Genomic DNA, 12,363 nt, shown 5'->3' with positions numbered 1-12,363 from the left:
TTTAATGCTATGGTTGGGTTTTACCCAAGGTTGGAAAAAGCGCTAGGCGGTAGGCGGGCGGTGACTCTCTGCCTAGCGCCTAGCCTACCTAGGCGTAGCCTAGGCGGGCCAAGGCGTTTCGTACAGTAGCAGGTTAGGAGGAGAATTATTTGGGTAGACTTTGCACCATAGTACGTTAGAAAGACAATGTGGTGATAAAGATAACATACATCAGGCAACGTGGAGAGCTAAATAGTCTATTCAATGGGAAGTAATACGCCCATAGAAATATCAAATATTCAAATATATTATAGGCAAATATCACACAAGACCCAATTAGCATAGCATTATAAATTATGAGCTCAACAGTTCACACATCAAAATGAAGTTCTTTAATTCCTAGAATCTTATTGGGAAGACTTCTCTCACAATCAAAAAGGGAAATTCCACATGGACGCACACACGAACAGTTTGACTCAATGACATAAAGATATGTGATAAAAAAAGTACTTAAGAAAAGACACCCTGCATTTGGGCCTCCTCAATTATCAATAGTCATTCTCCTCATCTGAATGCATCTCCTCATCATCATCAAACTCCTCTTCTTCAGAATCGAATTCTTCTTCTTCATAAAGTTGTCTTAGTCTCGCACTTCTACGTGGCTCGAGCAATTCATTGACTCTCATCGCTTGAATGAAAGCAGAGAATCAAGATGCTATGAATGAAAGCAGAGAATCAAGTGAACAATGTATTGCATAAATTCTGAATATATACTTAATAAATTAGACTTTACAAAATTACACTGCATACCTGCATTATAATCAAAATTCTGACAACTCCTCGCAAGCTTCTTTGCAAATGATCCTTCTCTATTCTGGAATCTCTTTAATTCAAAATTGACAGCTTGATCTTGCTTGTCATCATCACCATAATAAAAGGTCTCCACACAGCTAATGAACCCTTCGGTTATTGTCCCATCATCAAAAATATTAGTATCAGCATAGCTATAATATGGATTCAGTAAGTATGCAGCCAAGTGCAACGGAGAGTCAAGTCGATCTTTCATCTTTTTCTCAACAATATTAATCACATCTTTGTAACGTGACTCCACATTGCCATAGACTTCCTTGATCTCTTTCTTTGCCTTCACTATTTCTCCATAGACAAAACCCATAGATGGCTTGACATCCCCATCAACCAAAGAAGGACTTTTACCAAAGGCTCAAAGACATTCAGGCAAAGCTTCAAATCTTTCCAAAAAGCCATGCTCATCATCGTAGCTATTGCTACCTTTCCCTTTTTTGATTTAACTTCTCTTAGTTTGTCCCATCTACCATCAACCACCATCTTCCTCAGTTGATCCTTTTTTTCTAGAAGGCTTTCCAAAGTTAGATAACCAGAAGCAAACCTAGTGACCCCTGGCCTTATGATCTCTTTCCCTGAAGAGAAGTGTCTCATGCAGTCCAAGGTCCGTGTGTGCCCATAGACAAAGATAGTGAATGCTTTTGCTTTTTTCAAGTACCTTACTAAACCTTGGCAGATCGCCAATTCCTTGCAACATCAAGTTAATGGTGTGCGTCGCACAAGAGCTCCAAAACATGTTCGGCCGCTTCTCCAACAACATCTTCTTTGCCCCCATGTTATTAGAAGCATTATCAGTCACTACTTGGACCACATTTTCAGGACCTACTTCTTCAATTGCTTCATCCACTAATTGGAAGATGACTTCACTTGTGTGCGACACAGCCGACATCTCACTCGACCTTATAAAACTAGAACCATCAGCACTGTTTGTGCACAAGTTCATTATGCTTCTCCTCTTCCTATCTGACCAAGCATCAGTCATAATGGAGCAGCCATTCTTCATCTTTTCAGCATCACGTTCTTGCAGCAAACTCTTCACTCTTGCATGTTCCTCACTCAGCAAAGTCTCTCGAAGGTCATGTTTAGATGGCGGCTCAAATCCAGGACCAAACCTCCCAATGGCTTCACACATTAACTTGAAATCATCGTTGTCACAAGCATTGAATGGTATAGCTACAATTGCAATACAAACAAAATTAGTAAGTGAGAAGGCAACCAATGGTCAAACATTACAAAGAAGTAAACTATAAATGGCAGTGTGGGTAAAAACAAATATTTAATTACCATGATTGTACACCCATCTAGCCACATACTGTTGCACTTCATGTGTTCTCTTTTTCCAAAATTCCTTGTTTATCTTCTGTTGATGCAAGGCTTCGGCTTGAGTCAATTTAGGATCAATAGGCCGTGCCCACTTGTCAATAGGACCTAATTTGTGTGGCTCCGTTCTTCCGATATGAGCAACTTCTTCATCTCCAACGCGAGAAATGTTCACACTTTGTTTGAGCTCTTGCTCACGGGCAGTCTTTTCCCTCCTCTTATTAGATGCATCCTCAAGAGATTTCTTGCACCTGTCTTTAGCTTCCTGAGAGCTTTTCTTGCATTTGACCACAGCATTACCAATATGAGCCACATGCTGCTTGTGACGATAAACACCTCCCGTGCTCACATGGTTACAGAACATATACTTCACTTTATCCTTGTTGGAAGCATCAGCTAGACTCCCGTACTCCCATCCCACATCATCTGACTTTCTCTTAAGGACATTCTCTTCCTGCGATGCCGATGTTGCATTTGTGTCGGACATCCTACAAATAATCAAATACACAACAAGTAATAGCTCAGTAATTCGCATTGCTGATTCTAAAAAAATGGACCAGATCTACCAAAGTCTAGACCACAGGTACGCATAAATGCAGAGAATAATCAAAGCAAGAACGCAATAAAGTTTGTTTGTATGTGTATGCGTATGTCCAGATCCTAGAATTGAAGCAATATAAATTATTAAATTTCATAATATATGCAGAGCGATATAAAGTAGGCAAGAAGCTGTATATCGACAAATTCCAAGAAACTTTCTGCCGTGAAGTAAACACTAAATAGATAATACAAAAACTACCACACAGAGGAAACCAAAAAGAACATATTTTTTGCATTGCAACTTACAAGCTAATAAATGTGTAGCATTCGGAAATTATTTTGTCTTGCAATGCTTCATACCGATCCAGAAGCAATTCTCTTTTTATGCCAACTGAACAACACCTCTGATATAGTAATTTAAAGTATGATGTGAAATAACCTCATATATGTACATTCAAGATTAACAGCAACCACACTCACGCATATGACCCTATTTTTAGACTAGTGTAATAGTAGCAGCTACTGTGACCGTCCTATTTTGGCATCATGCAACAGAATATGATCCTTCTTCTACTCTACTACTAGTACCGTCCAGTATCCCATCTTGGCATCATGCCATGTATATAACTTAATTAACTGAGACAATCATAGAACGAACGTCATTAACATCAATAGTGCCCAGCCTGATTACCTTCAGACTAGCCGATACTTCCGTTGCTTCTTCAGGTGCTAGATATGACCAGCCGTCTTTAACCTCCTCGTAGTATGAGCTGTCGAGAACAACTGCATCAGGGAGTTATAATTATTTTCAGTCATGTCTTATTCCATTAGAAGTGTTCAGTACAGAAAAATTCATATGTTCAGTGTGTAGGGTGGTCAGGCCATCTGTTGCGGCGGCCAACAGCAGTAGGCGCAGGTCAGGCATAGGGAGCACTGCACACTGCCAAGCCGGCTGCCAACGAGCATGAGCATGTCGGCATGCTGCGATAGACTAGGCAAGACCAGGGGCATTGAGCCAGGCCAGGCGCAGCTTTGACCTTGAGCCTGAGCAAAGTTCTTTCTCCCACAATATTGTTTATGCCCAAATACTAATTACTTCTTATTTGTTAAATCTTGTATATGCGTGAGCAAATTCATCCATAACAGCATCAAGGTATGTACAAATCAGTTGCAGAACGAACAAAATAACTATCATTTATTTGTTTGACTAGACTATGGTACTCCTACGTGAATTTGTGGTGCTTCTATGACATTTAAATTGTGAGATCTTTGCAAAATGAAATAAAACTGAGTGGCAGCCCCTGAGTTGCAATCCTAGATTCGCCACTGGGGGGATGGATCAAACTACATCCAATTAGTAATCTAGATAAATCAATATCAATACAGAAGCTACAGATCAAGTAATTCCATGAGAAGGGTAGAGCAGCAATTAGCAAACAACTAGCAATCCAGGGGACGACAGAGGCTGCACACAGGCACATAGTACACAAGAAGAGAGGGGATTGACGAAATCGATTTGGCAGCTCACCTACAGTACGGAAGAAGGCGGGACCTCAGATGGCTGCGCGGGATGGCGGGGATGAAGAAGCCATGGCTGCGTGGTGAGAGGATGAGGTGAATCTCTTCGTCTCGGCAGCCGGAGGACGAAGCGACGACGGAATAGATCGAGCCGCCGCCACCCCTTTTGTGTGTATATATATGCAAAGCCTACCCTAATCTCTCCTTTCCTTCAGCCAGCAAACTTCCCGCAATCTTCTCCATTTTCTAGCGATCTTCTCGCTCCTTCCCGTCCATGCTTGCAACCTCTCCCGCTCCATCTCCGGTCCGCCTTGCTCTGCCTTGCGCCGCCTCCTCGCCGCTTTTCTCCGCTCTATCACGCCTAGGCGCACGCCTGGATCCGCCTAAGCGATGGGCCTGCCTAGAGCACCGATTAGGCCCAAGGCTACGCGATGGGCTGTCGCTGAGCGCTGAGGCGCGCCGAGGCGTACGCTTAATAACGCTTTTTCCAACCCTGGTTTTACCTTAATGAATCTTTAGTAGTTGCGGATGCTTGCTAGAGTTCTAATCATAAGTGCATATGATCCAAGTAGAGAAAGTATGTTAGCTTATGCCTCTTCCTCAAATAGAATTGCAATAGTGATTATGGTCTAGTAACATAGTCAGTTGCCTAGGGACAATTTCACAACTCCTACCACCACTTTTCCACACTCGCTATATTTACTTTAGATGTTTCTTTATCTAAGCAGCCCATAGTCTTTATTTACTCGCTCTTTATTATTTTGCAAACCTATCCCGTCACACCTACAAAGTACTTCTAGTTTCATACTTGTTCTAGGTTAAGTAAACATTAAGCATGCATAGAGTTGTATAGGTGGTCGATAGAACTCTAGGGAATATTTGTTCTACCTTTAGCTCCTCGTTGGGTTCGACACTCTTACTTATCGAAAACTGTTGTGATCCTCTATACTTGTGGGTTATCAGTGTTCCAGGTGGCGTGAGTTGTGAAACTATTCCACATTGTTTTAAATGAAGGCCAAACTCGTAACTAAAATATTCGCCTTCGCGATCAGATCGTAGAAACTTTATTTTCTTGGGACGATGATTCTCCACTTCACTCTGAAATTCTTTGAACTTTTCAAATGTTTCAGACTTGTGTTTCATTAAGTAGATATACCCATATATGCTCAAATCATCTGTGAAGGTCAGAAAATAATGATACTCGCCGCGAGCCTCAACACTCATCGGACCGCATACATCGATATGTATTATTTCCAATAAGTCATTGGCTCAATCAATTGTTCCGTAGAACGAAGTTTTAGTCATCTTGCCCATGAGGCATGGTTCGCAAGTATCAAATGATTCATAATCAAGTGATTCCAAAAGCCCATCTACATGGAGTTTCTTCATGCGCTTTACACCAATATGACCTAAACGGCAGTGCCACAAGTATGTTCCACTATCATTATCAACTTTGCATCTTTTGGCATCAATATTATGAATATGTGCAGCACTATGATCAAGATTCAATAAACCAGCCACATTGGATGTATGACCATAGAAGGTTTTATTCATGTAAACAGAACAACAATTATTCTCTATCTTAAATGAATAACCGTATTGCAATAAACACGATCCTATCTTGTTCATGCTAAACGCAAATACCAAATAACATTTATTTAGGTTCAACACTAACCCCGAAGGTAGAGGGAGTGTGCGATGGTGATCGTATCAACCTTGGAATCATTTCCAACACACATCGTCACCTCGCCCTTAACTAGTCTCTGTTTATTCTGCAACTCCTATTTCGAGTTACTAATCTTAGCAACTGAACCGGTATCAAATACCCAGGAGCTACTACGAATACGAGCAAGGTACACATAAATAACATGTATATCAAATATACTTTTGTTCATTCTGCCATCCTTATTATCCGCCAAATATTTGGGGTAGTTCCGTTTCAAGTGACCATTTCCTTTGCAGTAGAAGCACTCAGTTTCAGGCTTAGGTCCAGTTTTGGGCTTCTTCACGGGAGTGCCAACTTGCTTGCCATTCTTCTTGAAGTTCCCTTTCTTTTGCTTGCCCTTTTACTTGAAACTAGTGGTCTTGTTAACCATCAACACTTGACGCTCTTTCTTGATTTCTACCTTCACCAATTTGAGCATTGTGAAAAGCTCGGGAATTGTTTTCGTCATCCCTTGCATATTATAGTTCATCACAAAGTTCTAGTAGCTTGGTGATAATGACTAGAGAATTTTGTCAATCACTATCTTATCTGGAAGATTAACTCCCACTTGATTCAAGCGATTGTAGTACCCAGACATTCTGAGAACATGCTCACTAGTTGAGCTATTCTCCTCCATCTTGTAGGCAAAGCACTTGTCAGAGGTCTCATACCTCTCGACATGGGCATGAGTCTGAAATACCAATTTCAGCTCTTGGAACATCTCATATGCTCCATGACGTTCAAAACATTTTTAAAATCCCGGTTCTAAGCCGTAAAGCATGGTGCACTAAACTATCAAGTAGTAATCATATCGAGCTTGCCAAACGTTCATAACGTATGCATCTGCTCCTGCAATAGGTCTGTCACCTAGCGGTGCATTAAGGACATAATTCTTCTGTGCAGCAATGAGGTCAATCCTCAGATCATGGACCCAATCCGCATCATTGCTACTATCATCTTTCAACTTAGTTTTCTCTAGGAACATATCAACAAACATAGGGGAGCTACAACGCGATCTATTGATCTACAACATAATTTGCAAATACTATCATGACTAAGTTCATGATAAATTAAATTTCAATTAATCAAATTACTTAAGAACTCCCACTTAAACTGACATCCCTCAAGTCATTTAAGGTTAACGTGATCCAAATCAACTAAACCATGTCTGATCATCACGTTAGATCGAGTAGTCATCAATGGTGAACATCTCTATGTTGATCATATCTAATATATGATTCACGTTCGACCTTTCAGTCTCCAGTGTTCCGAGGCCATGTCTGTACATGCTAGGCTCGTCAAGTTTAACCTGAGTACTCCGCATGTGCAAAACTGTCTTGCACCCGTTGTATGTGAACAAAGAGCCTATCACACCCGATCATCACGTGGTGTCTCAGCACGAAGAACTGTCGCAACGGTGCATACTCGGCCGAGGAGAACACTTATACCTTGAAATTTAGTTAAGGGATCATCTTATAATGCTACCAAAGTACTAAGCAAAATAAGATGCATAAAGATAAACATCATATGCAATCAAAATATGTGACATGATATGGCCATCATCATCTTGTGCTTTTGATCTCCATCTCCAAAGCATCATCATGATCTCCATCGTCACTGGCTCGACACCTTGATCTCCATCATAGGGTCATGGTCGTCTCGCCAACTATTGCTTCTACAACTATCGCTACCGCTTAGTGATAAAGTAAAGCAATTACACGACGTTTGCATTTCATACAATAAAGCGGCAACCATAAGGCTCCTGCCAGTTGCCGATAACTTTTACAAAACATGATCATCTTATACAACAACGTATATCACATCATGTCTTGACCAAATCACATCACAAGCATGCCCTGCAAAAACAAGTTAGATGTCCTCTACTTTGTTGTTGCAAGTTTTATGTGGCTGCTACTGGCTTCTATCAAGAACCGTTCTTACCTACGGCACAAAACCACAACGGTGATTTATCAAGTTTGCTGTTTTAACCTTCAACAAGGACCAGCCGCAGTCAAACTCGATTCAACTAAAGTTGGAGAAACAGACACCCGCTAGCCACCTTTATGCAAAACTAGTTGCATGTTTGTCGGTGGAACCGATCTCATGAACGTGGTCATGTAAGGTTGGTCCTGGCCGATTCATCCAACAATACCACCGAATCAAAATAAGACATTGGTGGTAAGTAGTATGACGATCACCGCCCACAACTCTTTGTGTTCTACTCATGCATATCATCTACGTGTAGACCTGGCTCGGATGCCATTGTTGGGGAACGTAGCATGCAATTTCAAAAAAATTCCTACGCTCACGCAAGATCTATCTAGGAGACGCATAGCAATGAGAGGGGACATGTGTGTCTACGTACCCTCGTAGACCGTAAGCAGAAGCATTTGACAACGCGGTTGATGTAGTCGAACTTCTTCTTGTTCCGACCAATCAAGCACCGAACATACGACACCTCCGAGTTCTACACACGTTCAGCTCGATGACGTCCCTCGAACTCTTGATCCAGCAGAGTGTCTAGGAAGTAGATGAGTTCCATCTACATGACAGCATGGTGACGGTGACGGTGAAGTGATCCGCGCAGGGCTTTGCCTAAGCACTATGAGAATATGACTGGAGGCGTAAACTATGGAGGGGGGCGCTGCACATGGCTAACAATTGTTGGTGTGTGTTCTAGGCGCCCTCTCCCCATGTATATATAGGTGGGAGGGGAGAGGAGCAGCCTTGGGGCGCCCAAGTACGAGGAATCCGGCCTCCCCCCTTCCTTTTTTGCCAGAGAGAAAAGGGGAAGAGGAAGGAGAGAAGGAAGAGGGGGGGGGGGGTCGAACCCCTTCTCCTCCTTCTGCAATCACATGCCTAGGGGGGGGGTCACCACCCCTTGTGAGCTGGTGTGCTGCCCTCTTATGGCCCATATGACCCATATCTTCTCCCCGGAGGTTCCGGTAACCCCCGGTACTCCGATAAATACTCGATACTATCCAGAACACTTCCAGTGTCTGAATATTATCACCTATATATATCAATCTTTACCTCTTGACCAATTCGAGTCTCCTAGTCATGTATGTGACCTCATCCGAGACTCCGAAAAACATTCGGTCACCAAATCACGTAACTCATATAATACAAAATCGTCATCGAACGTTAAGCGTGCGGACCCTACGGGTTCGAGAACTATGTAGACATGACCGAGACACCTCTCCGATCAAGAACCAATAGCGGAACCTGGATGCTCATGTTAGCTCTCACATATTCTACTAAGATATTTATCGGTCGAACCGTTATGACAACATACATTATTCCCTTTGTCCTCGGTATGTTACTTGCCCGAGATTCGATCATCGGTATCTTCATACCTAGTTCAATCTCGTTACCGGCAAGTCTCTTTACTCGTTCCGTAATGCATTATCCCGCAACAAACTCATTAGTCACTTTGCTTGCAAGGCTTCTTATGATGTGCATTACCTAGAGGGCCCAGAGATACCTCTCCGATACTCTGAGTGACAAATCCTAATCTCGATCTATGCCAACCCAATAAACACCTTCGGAGATACCTGTAGAGCATCTTTATAATCACCCAGTTACGTTGTGATGTTTGATAGCACACAAGGCATTCCTCCGGTATCCGGGAGTTGCATAATCTCATAGTCGGAGGAATATGTATTTGACATGAAGGACAACAATAGCAATAAAACTGAAGGATCATTATGCTAAGCTAATGATGGGTCTTATCCATCACATCATTCTCCTAATGATGTGATCCCGTTCATCAAATTACAACACATGTCTATGGTTAGGAGACTTAACCATCTTTGATCAATGAGCTAGTCTAGTAGAGGCCTACTAGGGACACGGTATTTTGTCTATGTATCCACACATGTATCAAGTTTCCGGTTAATACAATTCTAGAATGAATAATACACATTTATCATGAAATAAGGAAATATAAAATAACAACTTTATTATTGCCTCTAAGGCATATTTCCTTCAGTTGCAACCCCTCTTCAAAGACATGCAGTTGCGACCCCTCTTGAAAGACATGCAGTTGCATCCTCCCCTTAAAAGATGCAATTGTGCACAATCTTGAAAACTTGTAGTTGTGACCCATCTTGAAAACATGTAGTTTTGACCCATCATGAAAACATGCAGTTAGTTGTGACCCTCTTGAAAACATGCAGTTGCGATCCCTCTTAAAAACATAAAGTTGTCACACCTATTGAAAACATAAAGTTGCCGCACCTACACAATAGATGTAGTCTTTGATAGGATAAGCTTCTCCCCCTTATTCTGGCATTTCTACAGTATAATCTACATATACTACCCCTTTCCTTTGATACCGATGCATATCTGTTGTGTAGATCTGAGTAAGTCTTGCGAGTGCTTTGGATGAGTACCCATGTTTGCTTTGCGCCCCTTTTCATTCGACCCGGTTTCCGCAACAACTGGTAGCAACGCGGATGCAGGTTTCCCTGATGGTGCCTACTACATGGAGACCGATGACCAGAGTAGTCCGGAGGTCCTAGGCAGGAGGCCTTGCCTTTCAATATAGTGTCATTGTTTTTCTCGGACTTCTTCAGGCAAAACTTGTCTAACTATGTCAGTACTCAGATAATATTTGCTTTGATGGCTTATGTATTCGAGCCCTCATGACCCTAGCTTGTAATATAAAGATTTATATTTAATTTCTTGTCGTAGAGTTGTGTTGTGATATTGACGTGTTACTGTTGGTGATCGTGCATGATGCGTGTATAATTAATGCATGATTATAAATGAAGGCATCACAACTTACGATCCACCTTAAAAACATAAAGTTGTTCACCTCTTGAGAACATGAGGTTGCGAACCCGCCTTCATAGAATCACAACGCAATTTAATCTACGACTAATGGCATGAACGAAGCATAGTTGAAACCCACCTTGTCCCATGAAAGTAAAAAAATAGAAGAAAAATGAAGAACAAAAAAAAAGCAAAAATCAAGAATGAAGAACAAAAAGTTAAAATAAAATAATAAAACCGATTGTATGTGAACTTTTAAAGCGTGAAGCTTCTAGTAAAAAAGAGGGTACAAATGGGTCCAAATTAAATAATACAAAAAGTAGCAATTTCACAATGTGGAGTAGCATCATGTAGAAGAAAAAACAAAAAAGCATTAGCTAGTTTTTATTTAGGCAAACTCCAAAGCTTTTTAGAGCATCTCCAACGGATGCGCCAAAAGACGCGCGCGCGGTAAACTGGTGTTTTAGCGCTCGCGGCAACTTTTCACGCGCTCCAGCGCGGGCGGGAAAATACCGCGCGCGGGAGATAGCGGCAGCTCGCGCGGTAGATTTGGCGCGCCACTTCACGCATGCCTATAAAATGCGGCGCTCGCCACACGCTCCATCACACTGCCACGCGCCCTTTCCCTCGCCACCTTGCTGCTTTCACGCTTTCTCGCCGCTTTCAGCGCCCCGCCACCACCGCGCCACCATGCCGCCGCGCTGCCGGGGATCTTCAGGCTACCGCGGCATCCGCAAGCGTCCCAACGGCTGGTACTCCGCCGAGATCCGGTTCGGCGACGTCCGGCTTGGCCTCGGCTCGTTCCGGCCCGCTCACGAGGCGGCCCGCGCGTACAACGCGGCGGCGTGGCGCCTAGAGAGGCCCCCGTCACAGATGAACTTCCGGGACGTCCACACGCGCGAACAGGCGCAATCCGTCGCCCCTCCGCCTTGTCTGATCACGGACCAGGACCATCCGGACCATGTTCGGCTGCAGCGCCGCCTCCTCGTCGCCGAGGAGGACGAGCGAGCCATGGCGGAGTGGCGCCGGTGCCACCCGGAGGACGTCGCCAACGAGCGCGCCTACTGGGCGGAGAGGGCGGCAAGGCGCCGCGCGGAGCGGGCGGACCGGTGTCGGCGGAAGGCATTGGCGATATCGCAGTGCGACATCGTTGAAGCAGGTGGGAGGTCGATCTTCACGTCAGACGATGAACGTTGGGAGGACATATGAATCGATACCTCGAACAACATCTCCGAGGATGAGGATGATGATGCGGACTCGGAGTAGTTCTAGCTGCATCGTAGTTTTATCTAGTTGCACCATAGTTTAATTTTATGTAGTTACACCGTAGTTCAGTTTTATCTATCTATGCTATGAACTTGTTATCTATTTGTACCGTCTATGCTATGAACTATGTAAAATATATTTGTATCATTTTTTATATCTATGTGAAATATATTTTGTGTCCAAAATGTAACAAATATGAACTCGCGCGCGTTGCATTTTAGCGCGCTGCTGTAGCTGCGCGCTGTATTTTAGCGCGGCTGCTGGAGCCGGCGCTGTTCTCCGCGCCAAACGTGACGATGAACGCACAGCAAACTACTTTTTAGCGCGCCACGCGTTGTGCCCCTGTCGGAGATGATCTTATTGAACTGTCATAATGTTGATAGAGACGAAAGAAA

General features: G+C 43.2%; 1 protein-coding gene across 2 annotated transcripts; it reads right to left on the bottom strand.

Moving 5' to 3' along the window:
• Positions 1 to 307: 307 nt before the first annotated feature.
• Positions 308 to 4,603, bottom strand: LOC123064927 (uncharacterized). Of its 2 annotated transcripts, none has more exons than XM_044488319.1 (4): positions 4,232 to 4,603; positions 3,395 to 3,486; positions 2,128 to 2,651; positions 308 to 2,016 (listed from the first exon to the last, which is right to left on the bottom strand). In XM_044488319.1, the coding sequence occupies exons 3-4, from the start codon at positions 2,648 to 2,650 to the stop codon at positions 1,388 to 1,390; spliced, it is 1,152 nt and encodes a 383-aa protein (XP_044344254.1). In that variant the 5' UTR covers position 2,651; positions 3,395 to 3,486; positions 4,232 to 4,603; the 3' UTR covers positions 308 to 1,387. The 2 variants fall into 2 exon arrangements, with proteins under 2 accessions (XP_044344254.1, XP_044344255.1); XM_044488320.1 differs by having other exon boundaries at positions 3,395 to 3,473.
• Between the last annotated feature and the right edge of the window lie 7,760 nt (positions 4,604 to 12,363).

This window comes from Triticum aestivum, chromosome 3B (assembly GCF_018294505.1).
Source record: "Triticum aestivum cultivar Chinese Spring chromosome 3B, IWGSC CS RefSeq v2.1, whole genome shotgun sequence".
Classification (NCBI taxonomy): domain Eukaryota; kingdom Viridiplantae; phylum Streptophyta; class Magnoliopsida; order Poales; family Poaceae; genus Triticum; species Triticum aestivum.
Note: the sequence above shows the minus strand (reverse complement) of the source record. Positions and strands in the feature narration are given on the sequence as shown.

Bases quoted from the DNA above. Each gene is read 5' to 3' on its own strand.
- LOC123064927 (XM_044488319.1), bottom strand. From the start codon at position 2,650: ATGTCCGACACAAATGCAACATCGGCATCGCAGGAAGAGAATGTCCTT. The intron at 2,017-2,127 runs GTAATTAAATAT...TTGCAATTGTAG, and splicing joins TAGATGGGTGTACAATCATG to CTATACCATTCAATGCTTGT.